Genomic DNA, 16753 nt, shown 5'->3' on the forward strand with positions numbered 1-16753 from the left:
TTCTTCTGCTCAGTAGCTCTACCAGGACCCCCACCCTTCAAGCCCACCAGTACCTGAGACCACTCCCAGGGCAGTTCTGGACGGGATCAAGGGAGGGCCAGGATCCAGGGAGGGCCAGGAGTGGGGCATTGGGTCCACTGAGAGGGTAACCCATGTTGAAATGCAAGGGCCTCAAGCTACCTCCCCTGTGGAGACACCATATTGCCCGAGCGTCACCACAATAAAGGTCCCTGGACTCATAAGGCACAGTCCCTTATGGATGGGGCTGGAGGAGCCTTGCAGAGGGAACAGGCATGGGCTTGGGAGGATGACAGACCAACCTGCGCTCCTTCCAGCTCTACCACTGAGCTTCAGTTTGCTCTTATGTCAAACAGGCCTCTTCCCTCCTGGGGATGCTGTCACCTGGGCCTCTCTGCCTGACCCCCAGGGCTCTGGTCCAGATGCCGAGGCGAGGGGGGTGCCTCACCTTGCAGGCAGAACACTTAGCACAAAATAGGTTTACTTTATGTGGTGGACCTGATGCACAGAAGGAGCATTTTATATGAGTATCCAGCACATAGTAGGCATGCTTTATATAGTAAGTTGAGTACTCAGTAGGCACTTTTTATTTAAAATGTCTGGCACACAGCAGGCATGCTTTACGTGGAGTACCCTGCATGCAGTAGGTGTGCTTTATCTGGAGCTCCTGGCGCTTAGTAGGCATGCCTCATGGAGAGTGCCCAGCACACAGTAGACATGCTTTATGTACAACACTTAGCACATGGCAGACAGTATTTGTTAGAGTCCTTGACACACAGTAGATGCACTTTATATAGCACACCTGACACATAGTAGACACACTTTGTGTAGTGCAACCTGACACACAAGAAGCAGGCTTTTGAAATTACCCAGTGCACAGTAGGCACACTCTGTGGAGAGTAGCTGGCACACAGTAGATGTGCTCTGTATAGAGCGCCTGGCACATACTAGGCACACTTTATGTAGAGTACCTGGCACTGAGTAGGAACGCTCTTTGAGGTGTCCAGCACACAGTAGGCATGCTTTATGTAGAATGCCCAACACACAGTAGGCACACTGTACATACAGTCTTTGGAGCAGAGTGGGTTTACTGTCCGTGGTCGACTGGTACACAGCAGCACAGGTACTAGCTGTCAGCTCGTTGCCTTCGCTCCAAGTCTTTTGGGGCTCCTGATCCTTCCCTCCTTCCTGTGTAACCCTCCTCTGTCTCCCCATCAAGACCTCAGTCACCATCCCACGTGGGAGACTGATCCCAGGGGGGCCGGCTCAGCCATCATTCAGAGCGAGGGCAGGGTTACACTCATTCGGCGTCTCCCAGCCTGCCCTGCCCTGTCAGGACCCCTCAGACTTGCCCTCTCGCCTCCTGGTGCCTCTCCCCTCTGGGTCCTTCCTGCCCGGAATCTGCTGGGAAGCTCCCAGCCAGGCTGTTTGCCGGTTTCTCTTCAGAGCAGGCGGGTCTCAGTCCAGGCCCCGGGCTGCTTGGAGGCAGGACTGTAACTCCTGTCAGGCTGTGCGCCCGGAGGCCAGGGGCTTTTGCCTCTGAGTTCCATGGCTCTGAGCCAATAAACTGTGCAGGGCCAGCTCTGGGCCGAGAACCTGTGCATGACAAGCTTGGAGTGAGCAGCTTGCCAGAGGTTTGGGACAAGGCTCACCTGGCAACTCAACAGTCAAGTTCAAGCTTTTACCCGCCACACCCTGGTCTCGGGAGGGTAGGGGAGGCAGTAAACTTGGAGGCCCAGAGTCATCTTTGCCTACCCCCCAACCTACCCTTGACCCCTCGGGGGGTGCTGAGTCCTGAGGATCCAGTGTCCACACTGTGTGACCCTGAGCTAGTTCTAGGCCTATAGTGACAACACCCTCTATCTGGGCCAGTGCCTATTGGGGTGGAGGCAAGCAGGTGTTTGGGGATTGGTTGGTTTAGCCCAGCCTCTCCTGGCCTGGCCTCCCCTAGGTCAGAAACCAGGGGCAAAGGCTTCCCAGGAGGAGGGGAGAGGAGGTTGTGTGGAACTAGCTGCTCCAGACAGAAGGTGCCAGTCTCGGGGTCAGGGAGCTGAGGGTCCTGGTCCAGGGTGGGGAGAGGTGTTGCTCAAGGCTGGGGTGGCTCCAGGGAGTGGAGCTGGCCTGGGAGTTGGGTGGATAACAGTGGGTAATGTAACTGTCTCTCCCTCTCTCCCTCTGGCTCTTCCTCTGTATTTCCCCGGGTGTCCCTTCCCTCCTGAGCCCCCATTCACCCATCCCTGAGCCCTCCCTGTCCTGTCCCACCTGGCCCTCCCTGACCCTATTGCACACACCCTCTCCCTCTGCCAGCTGGTCTCTGCCTCTGAGCACCCCCTTACCGCCCCGTCCTAGGCCCCAGGAGCTCACCCTCTGCTGCCCTGCAGGATGCTGCAGCTGAGCCTGTCCTGGCTGGGACTGGGGCCGCTGGCAGCCTCCCCGTGGCCACTCCTGCTGCTGCTGGGAGCCTCCTGGCTCCTGGCCCGCGTCCTGGCCTGGATCTATACCATCTATGACAACTCTCGCCGCCTCCGGTGTTTCCCGCAGGCCCCAAAGCGGAACTGGTTTTGGGGTCACCTGGGCACGGTGAGTGTGGGCGGCAGAATGAATCTTGGGTATTAGGGTGGATGGACTCCCCAAGGGGTTGACAATGGGGCTTAGGGGTTGGGCTAGGGTTTGGACAGCAGAGAAGTGAAGTGAGGGGGGGTCAAGGGGAACCCCTCTTTTCTCACTCATTCCTCCACCCCGCCATCCAGGCCTTCCCCACATCCTTGTCCTCTCCCCAGCCTGCTCTGGGTGCAAGTCCGTCTGCCTTCCCCACATTAGTGCGCCTCTGAGGGGCTCCCAGGGTGGGTTGCGCAGAGCTGGGTCCCCTAGGACTCCCGGTGTCCACAGCTAGCCTTCACACCATCTCAGGGGCACTGTCCAGGGTTTGCTCCTGTCTGGCTCATTTCCGTGTGTCTGCTCACCCCCACCCACAGGGGCACAACTCCCCATCCCCTCATCTTCCTGGCATACCGTCTCTCACCTCACTCTTCTCTCCTAAGATGTCTCACGGAGCCTGTTGCACAGCCTGGCTAAAGCTGGCCACTCATTTCTCTTTTTGGAGGCCTTCTTCAACTCCTGCCACACCCCAGACTTTGACCTTCAACTTGGTCCTGCTTCTTTTTAATTATACAGTTAGTTGCCTAATTGCTTATTATCTGGGTCTCCAACTTCATGGTAGCTCTGGGGAGCAGACACTCTATCTGCAGCTCACAGCCCCGGGGCTGGCATACATCAGGCACTTAATCATGTTTGAGTCCCTAAGTGGTGAATTTGCCATCACCTCCCTCAGTCAAGGCCAGCTCCTCCCTTCCCCGGACCAGCCCAGGGATGAGTACAGGTTTCCTTTCCTGCCTGGAATGAGAACTCCAGCGTGGGCAAGGACAGCCTGTGATTTCTCTGCTCACTATGGCCGAGTTCACAAGAGGACATTCCCAAGCGCAGCATGAAGGCTGCCTGAGGTTCTGGGTCTTGGAACGGAAGTTCCCGCCGTCCCAGCTCCCCCTCTGACGCTCAGCCATGGGCGCTGGCCTTGTCACTTTCTCTCCTCCAGCCCCTCCTGCTGTGCGACCTCAGCCGAGTCACTCTCCCTTATGGCCCAACCTCATCACCAATCCTGCCCTCTGTGTCCTTGGCACCAGGGACCAGGTCACTGGGGTGAAAGTGACGTGCGTTCACCTGCCTGGGGCACCTGGGGCATTTGTCAGGCTCGGATGGGGCATCCTGAGGGATGGAAGAGGAGGCCTCACCAGGAGGTGACCTGCCCTCCTTCCCCTTAGGGGGGCTGTGTCGTCCGTTTCTTCCTTTGTAAATAGCGTGATTGGTGGGCATGTCCACAGGTTGAAGAGAGAGAGATAGACAGGACGAACTATGATAGGTAGGTAGATAATAGATGATAGACAGACAGGCAGAATCCACTGAGATAGGTAGATAGGCAGACGCACAGACTGACAGACTTGATGCACCATGTTAGATTAAAGATAGATAGATGATAGATAGATGATAGATAGATAGATAGATAGATAGATAGATAGATAGATAGATAGATAGATGATAGGTAGATGACAGATGGATAGATAGATAGATGAGAGATAGATGATAGATAAATAGATAAATAGATGATAGATACATAGATGATAGGTAGATGATAGATGGATAGATAGATGATAGATACATAGATGATAGGTAGATGATGGATAGATAGATAGATGAGAGATAGAGAGATGATAGATAAATAGATAAATAGAAGATAGATAGATAGATAGATAGATAGATAGATAGATAGATAGATAATAGATAGATATATAGATAGGCAAGACACACTATACACAGAGCCTGGCCAGCAGAAGGGGCTCATAGGTGGGAAACACCCTCCTGATTGATGAGCAGAGTTCATATCTGTCCCTCAGAATCTGGTGGCAGAGAACATGTCCTCTCCCTGTGCCTGGGGGGCACCCTGACGGCCTGGGGAGGCCTCCGGAACCCACGTTCTTGGAGGAAGGAGCGGAGGAAGCAGATTGTCTCCATCCAGGCAAAATCCAGACACACTCTCCATTGCAGAGGCTGCAGGGGGGACCTGCTGTGGCTCCTTTGGGGTGTGACAACCCTGTCTTGCTTTCAGGTCACCCCCACAGAGCAGGGCATGAGGGACATAACTCAGCTGGTGGCCACCTACCCCCACGGATTTATGGCCTGGCTGGGTCCCATCCACAACCTCGTCATTCTGTGCCACCCTGACATGGTCTGGGCTCTCACCAACGCCTCAGGTACCCACACAGAGCTTGTGGTGGTGGGTGCCCTGGCACATCTGGGGCGTCTTGCCCCTCCCTGCCAAGCTTCTGAGCGGCCCCTGCAGGACCTGGCCCTCTTCCCCTCTTCTCTCTTCGCATCTTCCTCTTTTGTTTTCTTTCATGTATTCAAACATGCATCTCACCACCACCTCCCTCTAATGCCGTCTGCTTCTGACCTGGTGTCCTGGGCACCCACCACTGCGGCCCCAAGAGGCTTTAATCCAAGGCTCTGTCTGGAGGAGGAGCTCCCAGTCTTGAGGAGACGAATCAGGACGGAGGGATGCCCGACCTGGTGTGTGGGAATTGGCCAGAGGCAGGCTGTGGCAGCCCAGAGAGAAGCAGGGTCTCTCCTGGAAGAGGCTGGGAGGCCTCCTGGAGGAGGAGTTGCTGGAACCGGGTCTGGAACAATGAGGAGAAAGTGTTTAAAGCAGAGGGTAGAGTAATGCAGGGGGCACTGCCAGCATCCCAGGCCCCGCAGCCCAGACCTGCCCCTGCTCCCCTCCCTCAAGGCCCAGAGCAAGGAGGGCTTGCTATTTCCGTGATGTCCCCCTCTGGTGGGTCGGCTCCTTCTACCCCATCCTGCAGCTCACCCAGGAGTCTCCCCAAGGAGAGCCCGCCCCCGCCTGGGCCTTGTCCTTTGCTTTCTGCTTTTCTCACCCCCAGACAGATGAGGCCAAGCCGGGTAAAAGGCAGCATTTGACAGAGAGCTTGTCTCTGACACCAACATTCTGGTGACTCTGGTTCTCATCGACTGCTGAGGTCTCTTGCAGTTCTGAGTGGTGGACACTCACCCGTGTGTGGTCCAAGCAAAGAAAGGGACTCCATGGGCTGTCCAGTCCACGAAGGTTGCCTTCAGGCACAGCTGGATCCAGGTGTCAAAGAATGTCCTCAGGAACCTGTCTTCATTTTTGAGTTCTGTTTTCCTCTGGGACCCCTTCACTCTCATGCTGGTAAAGATGAATCCCAGAAGCTCAAGCCCCGTGGAAAAGTGAGCTGGTTCCCACCAGTTCCGGGAAAAGTGGCCGGATTCACTTTAATCTGCCTGGCGTGGCCCAGCTCCTCATCCAGTCACTGCCACACTCATTGCCCAGTCTCGGCAGGCATAGGGTCCTCGGAGTTATTATTGTTTTTGGAGTTCAAAGAAGTTCACTAGTTCAGAACTCAGGTCCTGGATTCAGACAGACCTGGGCTCAGGTCTCAGGCATCCCACCTACTGTCTGGGAGACCACGGATAAGCGACTTTGCTGTTCAGAGCCTCAGTTTCCTTATCTAGCAAATGGGGACAGAAGAGAAGTCAGGTGAATGTGGTGCTTGGGATCCAAATGAGAAAAGACCCTGATTGTTGAGTATTGAGGGTAAGGGGAGGGCGCCCAGGGGGAGGATGACCTGCTGGATAAGGCTCTTCTCTTGGCCACCTTTCTAGTGTGAGTTGGGTCCTCTTTGTTTCTCTCCAGATCCGGAGCTCAGAGGAAGGCCTCCTGTACGAACAGGGCTGGCGAGCACCTATGGGGATGTGTGCTGCTGGTGGGTGGGGCCCTCGTATGCGGTCATTCGCATCTTCCATCCCGCCTACATCAAACCTGTGCTCTTTGCTCCAGGTAGACACCCCTCCGACCACAGCTTGCTCATCGCTGAGGTCTCTGTGCTGCCTCCAGCTGGGAGGTGACCCAGTGCAGACAGGAGGGGCTGTGGCGGAGACGCCACTGCCTCTGTCTCACTTGGGCCTCCACCTGCCCCACCTCTGGTCATGTCTGCTCACACCTGGGCTGTGCCTGGGTGACGTCTTCTGAATGGCGGTCCCTGGTCACATGTGTGTTTCCACTTGTGTCCTAGTTGTAGGCGATACATGTTTCTACCTCGGCTCAAATGGAGTTGGCCTCAGTCATGTCTGGGGCTCAGCTTGGCCAGTGCCTTTGAGGCATGTTGGGGACTGTCTGGTGGTGCCTGTCTGAGATGCCATTTGAGATGGTCTGGTTTTGCTGCCGATCATGTCTGGGCCATGTTCTGCATCTGTCTGGTGTCTGAGACCCAGGGTCCCTCTAAGAAATGTCTGAAACCTTATGTGAGTCCTGTTAAGGCAGGTCGTAGGGTACGCCTGGGTCACGCTTGGCTCACATCTGTGACATTAGTGGGACCATATGTAAATACTATCTGGGGCTGTCTGTGGGACACACTGAAGCCATGTCAGATTGTCTTTGCTTCCATGTCAGAATATGTTGCACTGAGCCAGGGTGTGTCATGCATGTTTGAGCCATGTTGGGACATGTTAAAACATGTTGGGGCCATGTCAGATGTCCCAGCAGCTATCAGAGAGTGCTGGGGAAGAAGGGGTGTCTGAGGTCCATTTAAAGGCATTTTGTAGAGTGTGGTGCTGTGCTCGGGTGTGTAGAGCATGTTGAACCATGTAGGAGCCACCTCAAGGCATGCTAAAGCATGCTGTGCCATGTTGAGATGTGTCTAAGCATGTAGGAGTGTGTCTTTGCGCTCTGCCTTTGCTCTGCTCTGTGTTGCCGCCTGGCCTGGTCCCCCCTTACCTCCCCACTCCTTGCCATTTCCTCTGCCCTTCCCCCATACCTGCTATCCTGGGTTTGGAGGGGGAATGCAGAGCCCTGGCTGGGAGTATCCCCTCCCCCTGACATCAAAAGTCCCTCTCCTCCCCCCTCCATTGCCCCTGATGGTCCTCATTCATGTCAGCTGCCGTGGCCCCCAAGGACATGGTCTTCTACAGCTCTCTGAAGCCCTGGCTGGGTGAGTCACTGAGGGAGAAGCAGGGTGGGGACACCCTTGAGGACCAGGAGAAGGTCCCACTTTGCCCACTCCCCGTGGCTGCCTCTACTAGGGGATGGGCTTCTGCTGAGCGCCGGTGACAAGTGGAGCCACCACCGCCGCCTGCTGACTCCCGCCTTCCACTTCAACATCCTGAAGCCCTACATGAAGATTTTCAACGACAGCGTGAATATCATGCACGTGAGTCTCTTGAACTCAGTGAGGGGCTCAGTGGAGCCTCGGGGGTGCTGGGGGCTCAGCGGCATCTTGACTGGAATGCTGACTCTTCTGGGTAGATTTTGGGCCATTGCTCTCCCTTTCTGAGCCTCAGTTTCCTCAGCTGTGAAATTGGAGTAATTTCGTAGTGTGGGAAGATGACATAGTGGAGTCAGGTCCCTGACACATAGTAGGTGTTCAGAGGCATTGGTTTCTATGCTTCCCCCACAGAGGCCTTGGTGTTCTGAGACATGATGGAGGGTGAGGATGACTATTGCGCACTAATTATGGTTGAGTAACAAACGACTTCCAAACAATAAGGGTTATTATTGGCAGCAAGCCTGTGAGGCCATTGGAGGGGGGCTTCTGGAAGTGGCTGCGGTTACTCATGTACCTGTGATCAGCTGTGGGGCAGCTCTGCTGTTCTGGGCTCCTGAGATTGGGCCTCCACTGGCTGCATGCTGACCTAGGAAGCTCCCAGCTGGGACAACTAGACTTCTTCTCATGGGGTTCTCTCTTGCTCCTTCCTGGCCACCTCGGGCTGTTCACACGGCAGAGGCAGGGTTCCAAGAGATTGAGAGGGGGCTGAGATCCCTCTTGAGATCCTGGATTAGGATCAACACCTCCTCATTCTCACCACAGTCCTTTGGCCAACAAGTGTCAAAAGGCCAGCAAGGAATTACACGGCGCTGCAATAAGTTCCAACTCCCAGTGGTGGTTGGTGAAAACTCACACTGTGAAGAGTGTGAACCTTGGACCCAGGTCTCCTGCCTCCCAGCCAGGGGCTCTTCCTGTCCTAAGAATAATAGCTTATACTCCCACTCAAGCCTGGTCCTCCCTGGGGATGGATGCCTGGGGCAGAGGACCAAGAGGCAGGGTCCGGGGACTCCATCAGGTGGTTGGGTTGGGGAAGGGCTCGGGGAAGCCTCAGCTCTATGCCCTTCTCTGTCCAGGCCAAGTGGAAGCGCCTGGCCTCAGGGGGCAGCACCCGTCTGGACATGTTTGAGCACATCAGCCTCATGACCCTGGACAGTCTGCAGAAATGTGTCTTCAGTTTTGACAGCAAGTGCCAGGGGTGAGTCTCTTCCCAGAGCCTGGGAGCATGAGCCATGGCCCCAAGGGAGTAGATGGAGTGGGTACTGACCAGGGCAATCATAAGGGCCTTCCTGGAGGAGGTGGGTCAGGGCTGGACATTGAAGGACAAGGAAGGGGAATGAGCAAGAGTGATCCCTTCAGCTAGGTAGAACCATCTGCTAAAGGCCAGGAGGCTGGAATGAGCAGCGTGTGTGAAACAGTGAGGAGAAGTGAAGTGAGAGGGCTTAGCAGGGGTGAGATCTTTGGGCCGTTAATAAGCCACACAGTGGGGTATGATCTTTACCCTGAGGCGTCCAGGGAGCCAGGGAAGGTGTTTGAGCAGCTGAGTGTTGTGACCCAAACTAAGCTTGGACATCTCACTCTAGAGAAGACCAGTGGGATGGTGTTGACTTGGATGCAAGGAGACTGGGGAGGCGGCTGGGCCCAATGGCCAATGAGGAGAGGATGAAGTCTGAGCTGTGTGGAAATCTAGGGAAGGGGAAGGGCAGATACTTGGGAGGAGAGAGGGGAGAGAAGCATGATGTCTAAGCTGTGCTCTGGGTGCCTGGGGCATGGAGGCCACTCAGGGAGGGTCATGTTTCTGGATCATCCCCACCACGTATCTGCAGAGCCATCTGTTCCTGGCTTCTCAGTTCCCTAATGGGAGGAAGCTCCTGGCTTCTGGTGGGAGGACCACCTCAGGCTTTAAGTGAACTAAGTTGCTGCTTCCCGCCCTGCCCTCATCCTGCAGAAGGCCCAGCGAATATATTGCCGCCATCTTGGAGCTCAGTGCCCTGGTGACAAAACGAGTCCATCAGTTCTTCCTGTACATAGACTTCCTGTACTACCTCACCCCCGATGGACAGCGCTTCCGCCGGGCCTGCCGCCTGGTGCATGACTTCACAGACGCCGTCATCCAGGAGCGGCGCCGCACCCTCCCTGACCAGGGTGTTGAGGACTTCCTGAAGGACAAGGCTAAGACCAAGACTTTGGACTTCATTGATGTGCTCCTGCTGGCCAAGGTGGGCTTCTGTGGCATCTGAATTGCAAAGGAAGAATGGGCCTCGATTTCAAATCTCCAATTGAAGAGCTTGGATTTGGTGCAGAGGGCACTGGGGAGCCATGGAGGGTGCTTGAGGAAGGGGGGGGGGGGATAGTCAGGGATAAGTTTTAGAGGTGACTGTGTGCAGTGTAGCCTGTAGGGGATCGCTAAGTTTGAAACTGTGAAGGGCCTGAGGTTTAATTCTACCTCCAACTTAATAAGTTAGTCTACCATGAACATATATACTATTACTCATAGCAGTAACAGGAGCCAGGTTAGAACTATAGCCCTGGTTCCCCTCTCCCACATTCATCTGAGGGCTACATGATATGTTTACCATGTGCTTGCATCACAGAGAGGTCCTGCGCCTTTTGAATTTTAGAACTCACATGGGACAGCTGACACATCTGCCCTTTCTTCAGTTGGTGGGGGGAGGAAGAAAGAGAGGGGGGACAAGGAAGAAGAAGGAGGAGGAGGTTATTATGGTTTGGAAGCATAAACAAATCCTTTGAGAAGGCAAAGTCCACAGGTTGTATAGATTTATAACCCATTCCTCATCTCCAGCGAAGACAGAGCCTCTGGATTGACCATCCTAGAAGGCGAGCCACTGGCTCTGGGGCAATGCTCACTGTCTAATTTCCAAGGCAATTCAATCATCTGTAACCCAGGTTGCCAGTAACTTTTCTTAAATCAGAAAGTCCTCATCACCAGGAGGCAATGAGGCCGGGGAGGAGGCCTGCGGGTCGAGGCCTCTTGGTGCTGGTGAGAAAGGGAGGTCAGGAGTGAAGAGTGGGCTTAGGTTTCTGAATGGATGATGGCACTTCAGAGATCGCCTCAGGGGCCGTCAGAGCTGCTGTGATTGGGGGAGTCTTGCTTTCTCTCCAGGATGAAGATGGGAAGGCATTATCAGATGAGGACATCCGAGCTGAGGCGGACACCTTCATGTTTGAGGGTGAGGCCCCAGTGTGGGAGTGCAGAGGGGGCAGGGGTCTGTCTCTCCCAGGGACTTGGCAGGGGGCCCTGGACCACCTCATCCCTCCCACTCCTCCCCGTCCTCCCTGAGGTCCTTCACATAAGGGCACGGCCCACCTTCTGGTGCCAGAGACCCAAGCCTGTCTGACTGCCTCCCAGGCCATGACACCACAGCCAGCGGCCTCTCCTGGGTCCTGTACAACCTCGCAAGGCACCCAGAATACCAGGAGCGCTGCCGGCAGGAGGTGCAACAACTCCTGGGGGACCGTGAGCCTCAAGAGATTGAATGGTGAGTGCAGGTCCTCCTGGCCTCTTCCTGGGCCCCTCCCATTGGCTCTGCCCCCAAAGTGGGGAAGAGGGAAGATCTCCTGGTTGATTCTGTCAGTGTGTCCTCCCGTGTAGTGGGAATGGAAGCAGAGTCCAGAGGCAGGGTCTGGTACCCAGCCTGGATAGCAGGACAAAGGTTACAGGCTTTGGGGACAGAAAGACCGGGGCTGCTGAGAAAATTAGGGACAATGTGTGAGGGCATTTCAGTAAGTTATCTTCTCCTTCACTCCCTTCCTTTCCTTTCCTTTTTTCCCCAAGTATCTTCATGACCTGCATATTTACTTATCTGTTGCCTCCTAATTCCTTCCATATTGTTTAGTGCAGGATTCCCAGGGGACCCCTAGGCATAAAGCCACTCAACTCTTGCCCAGTTACACCTGAATCTGCCCCCATCCAGTCCCTCTTCAGCAAACACTGCCACACTGCCCCCCATCTCCACCTCGGTGCCATCTCCAATTCTCCCCGCCCCTTGTCCATCCTAGAGGCCCGGGAAGGACCGGCCGGCCTTTGCCTTCTGGGAGCTCCCAGCCTGGTGTGGGAACAGTCCCTGCTCAGGGCCGGGAGTTGACAGTAAGATGGGCAAGGCTGAGGGCGGAAAGAGTGTGTCCGCTGTGACCCTGAATGCTGATCAGTAGATGCTTGCATGGATCTACTGACCTGGCCCAGTTAGGTGAAAAGAGACAGTCCTGGCAAAGGGAGGGAGTCGGGGAGAAGGGCAGAGGGAGAGGGAGGGCGAAGAGGGAAGGAAGGGGAGAGACAGGAGAAGGAAGGAGGAAGGAAGAGAGGGAGGGAGACAAGAAGAGAGATGTGGAAGGCTTTGAAGCAATGCTAATGGCTTCCATTTTAACCCAAGGACAATGAGGATCCACAGGAAGTGTTTGTGCAGGAGGAGGGCAGGGCAGATCTGGGTACCAGAGGGATCTCTCTAGGGCTAGTGTGGGAGACACTGGAGAGGATCAGCCATTGCCTGGGGCCCAGGGAGGAAGTTCTGAGCCTTCACCAGGCCAGGGGCTGGAGGTGGGGAGGAGGTTTGAGGCTGGACAGACATGTGGGAGGTAATGTTCTCTACTCCAAGCCTTTGCTCAGCACAGCAGTCCTGTGAGGTGAAGAAAAATGTTAAGGTTTTTTAACTGAGACTCCAAAGAGAATTATGCACTTAAAGAGAAAAGAGTACAAAAGAGTTTATAATAAAAATAAACTTCCACTCTAGCCGGTTTGGCTCAGTGGATAGAGCATCAGCCTGAGGACTGAAGGGTCCCAGGTTCGATTCCGGTCAAGGGCACATGCCCGGGTTGCAGGCTCCATCTCCAGTAGGGGGTGTGCAGGAGGCAGCCAATCAATGATTCTCTCTCATCATGTTTCTATCTCTCCCTCTCCCTTCCTCTCTGAAATCAATAAAAATATATTTTAAAAAATATATAAACATTCTTCATAATCCTCATCCTATGAGTAACTTCCACTAATAATTTCCTGTGTGTCCTTTCAGGGATAGTGTTTTATAGTTTTCCAACTGGGAACCAGTTAACTATATCAGCTATTGAAAATTTAATTCATCACACAAAAAGAAGGGGATTAAAGAAAAAGAATTTAGCTCTTTACTGGATCTTCAATATTTATAATTTTCCAGTGGATTCTCTTGTGTTTTCTAATTATGAAATCACTATCTGCCAAAAATGGCACATTTACCTCCCACATTCAAGTTATATGACTCTCCTTTTACACCCTTGCCTAGCGGCATTAGCTACTCTCTCTAGCACCGTGATAAGCAACATATTGGATCTCTGTGTTTTTTTCTTTCTTACTCATTTGCCTTTTGATTTGGCTCTCTTGCCATAAAGAATATATATATTTAAAAATACATTTTATTGATTTTTTACAGAGAGCGAGGGAGAGGGAATGGAGAGACAGAAACATCGATGGGAGAGAAACATTGATCAGCTGCCTCCTGCACACTCCCTACTGGGGATGTGCCCGCGCAACCAAGGTACTCGCCCTTGACTAGAATCGAACCTGGGACCCTTGAGTCCACAGGCCAATGCTCTATCCACTGAGCCAAACCGGTCAGGGCTACAGAATTTTTTTTTAATGCAAATTTGCAAACCTTGTTATGGTTGGCATTCTTGTGTTGTGTTGCTCAGAAAAACCTCTAACGTTTTCTCTAGTACTTTTGTGACACTGGCTTTCTCTTCTTTGAATTTTACACCACTTTATGGAAGCGTGATCGACATACAAAAAGCTGTACCGATTTAATGTGCACAACTTAATGAGTCTGGAGCTATTTGATCCACCTGGAACTGATTTTCTCACACAGAGAGACGCTCTCATGGAGCTGGGAGGGGTGTCTGGTGCTGCTGTGGGTGGGTAACCGTGTGGGTCCTTAGGGACGACCTGGCCCAGCTGCCCTTCCTGACCATGTGCATCAAGGAGAGCCTGCGCCTGCACCCCCCGGTCACCACCATCTCCCGCTGCTGCACCCAGGACATCAAGCTCCCGGATGGCCGGGTCATCCCCAAAGGTGCTGGCCGTGACGGGGGAGGAGCCACCCGGCAGGAGGAGGGTCAATTAGGCAGGGCTTCCTCCTGACGCCCCCTCCCCCTCCCACAGGCGTCACCTGCCTCATCAGTATTTTTGGGACCCATCACAACCCAGCCGTGTGGCCAGACCCTGAGGTGCGGCCTCCCCCTTCCCTCATCCTGGTCCACTCCCTCTGGGGGATGGGGGAGGGGGAAGGGGGAGGGGGGAGCAGGGTTCTGAGCTGACAAATCAGACATCGCGGTCCCCCCAGCCGCCCCCATCATACACCGGCTGCCTCTCCAGGGCGGGCTGTCGGGAGACCCCACCCAGCAGCCCCGTCTTGGTCTCGCCCTCAGGTCTATAACCCTTTCCGCTTCGACCCAGAGAACAGCAAGGACAGGTCACCTGTGGCTTTCATTCCCTTCTCTGCGGGGCCCAGGTGAGGGCAGCGGGGTGGGAGGCGGCGGCGAGAAGGGGTGATGGGGCAGGGACCTGGGCTGAGGGCCCAGAGGACAGTGCTGCCGGGAAGCGGGATGGAGAAGGTCAGAGCCAGCCTCTCCTTCCCTTCCCTCCCCCGGGGTGAGGGGCCTGGGTGGGTACAAGGAAGGGACCCCATGTGCTCAGAGTCCCTTTCGCCTGCGTGCTGCTCCGAGTTTGCTGGAGCCGGGGATCTGCCAGCCCGCACGGGGTCCAGGCATGGCAGCCCCTTCCCCATCTCCGCGGGCGTGGATGGGGGTCTTGGACCAGGACCCGGACACCATCTGAGCCCCTCCCCCTCGCCCCAGGAACTGCATCGGGCAGACGTTCGCCATGGCCGAGATGAGGGTGGTCCTGGCGCTCACGCTGCTGCGCTTCCGCGTCCTGTGCGACCAGGCGGAGCCGCGCCGGAAGCCAGAGATCATCCTGCGCGCGGAGGGCGGCCTGTGGCTGCGGGTGGAGCCGCTGGGCGCCGGCCCGCAGTGACCCTGCGCACCTCCCCTTGCAGGTTCCCAGGAAAAAACTGTGCTGTCACCTCTGCTCCAGCCTCACTGAGTCTGCAGCGGGCGCTTGGGCCTGCGGGCACCCGGGAGCGGGTGAGGCTTGGTGGAGGGGTCAGGTGTCTCCAGCCCACCGCAGGGCCCACACTGATCGCGGGCTCTCCCTCAGCCCAAGCACGGACTTTATCGCCTGGGTAGTGGGGAGCCATGGGAGGTGTTTGAGCAGGAAGGAACCAGGTTGAAGGACGGATCTAAGGGGCACATTTGAGGCCCTGAGTCACACAGGAGAACCCAACGTGACGCTACACACACTGGCCACCCTGACCTCAGTTCCGATCTCCTAACATACCCAGTCTTTTCTCATCTCAGAATCCTTCACAATGTTCCTATGGTTGCCCTGTTACAATGTTTACTTAAACATGACAAGCCCGATTGCCTTATAGTTTGTGCCTGATCATTGCAATGACTGTATCTGTTATATTGTCCGTTGTTTCTGCTGACTTTCATGCATAGGGTCAGGGTTCTTGTGTGTCTAGTTATCTTTTCCTGGATAAAGGCTATCATATTTGAAATAATATTTGTAGAATTTGGAGAAGGCAGCTTTCTGTGAGAAGAGTCCTGGGAGCTCTGCTGGTTGAGGATTAAGTGAAATGAGAGGCCCAGTGCATGAATTTGTGCACCAGTGGGATCCCTCAGCCTGGCCTGCGAGATTGGGCCAAAACTGGCCCTCAGACATCTCTCGAGGGGTCCCAGATTGTGAGAGGGCGAAAGCCAGGCCAAGGGACCCCACTGGTGCAAGATCAGGTTGGGGAGAGACGAGGGAGGTTGGCCATCCAGGGAGGGACCTCTGGAGAGCTCCAGGGCGAGTCTGGCCTGTCTTGCTCAGTCCCTATCAGCGGGACCCCAGCAGCAAGCTAACCTACCGGTCATAGCGTCTGCCCCCTGTTTGTCAGTGCATGTCATAGTGAGCGGTTGAGCACCCTTAGCATGTCACTAGCATATTACGCTTTGATTGGTTGAACAGATGACCGGACACTTAGCATAATAGGTTTTTATTATATACGATGAAGTTCAACACTTCTCTGCCCACGGTTACTAAGGCCCTTGCTGGTTCTTTCATTCCTGTCTGCTCTCACCCTAAGACGTGTAGCTTTTTGAGGCCTCCACTATGTGAGGAGAGTCTTCTTACAATTTCCCCTCCTTATGGAATCCTGGACTTTGATTTTCTTCCCCCACCAGATAATCAAAACAGAATTTCACATTTTCCTGACTTGGGAAATGCTTCCAGAACAAAAGTATAATTGCTGTTCATGTTATCTCTAGGTTTCTATTTTCATTTAGCAGTGTCTTTATACCTCTTTACCATCTTTTCATGTCATTTACTCATTTAAGAAATTGAAAAAGTACCCAGCATTAGGAGTTGTTTTTTAAAAAGCTGGAAGTTTGATCCAAATAACCTAGCTTGCCATGAATAGAAAGAGAAAGTCTCCATTGGGATTTTAAATAGTCATGATCCAGATATTACTTCAGGGTGATAATTGTCTTTAGGTGCATAGAGTTGCAGACCACGAAAGCCCACATCAGGATTTAAGGGAGAAGACTGCATGTCACCCCAAGATGCTGGACTTTGAGACAAATGGAGGGAGCAGGTGGATGGGGTTGACTCCCTTGGGAATGTTGTGTGTTCCTAGAATAGAAGAATGACACACAATGGATGTTTTTGTTGTTGTTAATCTCACCTGAGGATATTTTTTTCCATTGATTTTTAAAGAGGATGGAGGAAAGAGAAGGGACACAGAGAGAAACATCGATATGAAAGAAACACATTGGTTGGTTGCCTCCTGCAGACGCCTTGACAAGGCTGGGATCAAGCCCACAATCCAGGTCTGTGCCCTTGACCAGAATCGAACCCTTTGGTTTGTGCCCAAAGCTCTAACCACTGAGCAACCAGCTAGGGCCACACTGGGTGTTTTGATAGTCGACAGGATGGACAGTGTCTGAGATGGCTAATTGTGTCT

At 54.1% G+C, this 16753-nt stretch overlaps 1 protein-coding gene across 9 annotated transcripts; it reads left to right on the top strand.

Moving 5' to 3' along the window:
* The first annotated feature begins 1595 nt into the window (after positions 1-1595).
* Positions 1596-15177, top strand: LOC132234883 (cytochrome P450 4F3-like). Of its 9 annotated transcripts, none has more exons than XM_059696404.1 (13): positions 1596-1727; positions 2368-2598; positions 4679-4823; positions 7542-7595; positions 7687-7814; positions 8783-8904; positions 9655-9925; positions 10831-10897; positions 11077-11206; positions 13626-13759; positions 13849-13913; positions 14115-14197; positions 14544-15177. In XM_059696404.1, the coding sequence occupies exons 2-13, from the start codon at positions 2401-2403 to the stop codon at positions 14719-14721; spliced, it is 1575 nt and encodes a 524-aa protein (XP_059552387.1). In that variant the 5' UTR covers positions 1596-1727; positions 2368-2400; the 3' UTR covers positions 14722-15177. The 9 variants fall into 9 exon arrangements, with proteins under 9 accessions (XP_059552387.1, XP_059552384.1, XP_059552381.1 ...); XM_059696401.1 differs by having other exon boundaries at positions 1608-1727; positions 2400-2598; XM_059696398.1 differs by lacking the exon at positions 1596-1727 and adding an exon at positions 1964-2045.
* The last annotated feature ends 1576 nt before the right edge of the window (positions 15178-16753 follow it).

This window comes from Myotis daubentonii, chromosome 5, assembly GCF_963259705.1.
Source record: "Myotis daubentonii chromosome 5, mMyoDau2.1, whole genome shotgun sequence".
In the NCBI taxonomy this organism is placed as follows: domain Eukaryota; kingdom Metazoa; phylum Chordata; class Mammalia; order Chiroptera; family Vespertilionidae; genus Myotis; species Myotis daubentonii.

What these genes read in the sequence shown, in the direction of transcription:
- LOC132234883 (XM_059696404.1), top strand. Translation starts at nt 2,401, where the DNA reads ATGCTGCAGCTGAGCCTGTCCTGGCTGGGACTGGGGCCGCTGGCAGCC. An exon ending in GGCTCTCACCAACGCCTCAG is followed by an intron (nt 4,824 to 7,541) that starts GTACCCACACAG and finishes CATTCATGTCAG; the next exon opens with CTGCCGTGGCCCCCAAGGAC. An exon ending in TGGCCGGGTCATCCCCAAAG is followed by an intron (nt 13,760 to 13,848) that starts GTGCTGGCCGTG and finishes CCCCTCCCACAG; the next exon opens with GCGTCACCTGCCTCATCAGT.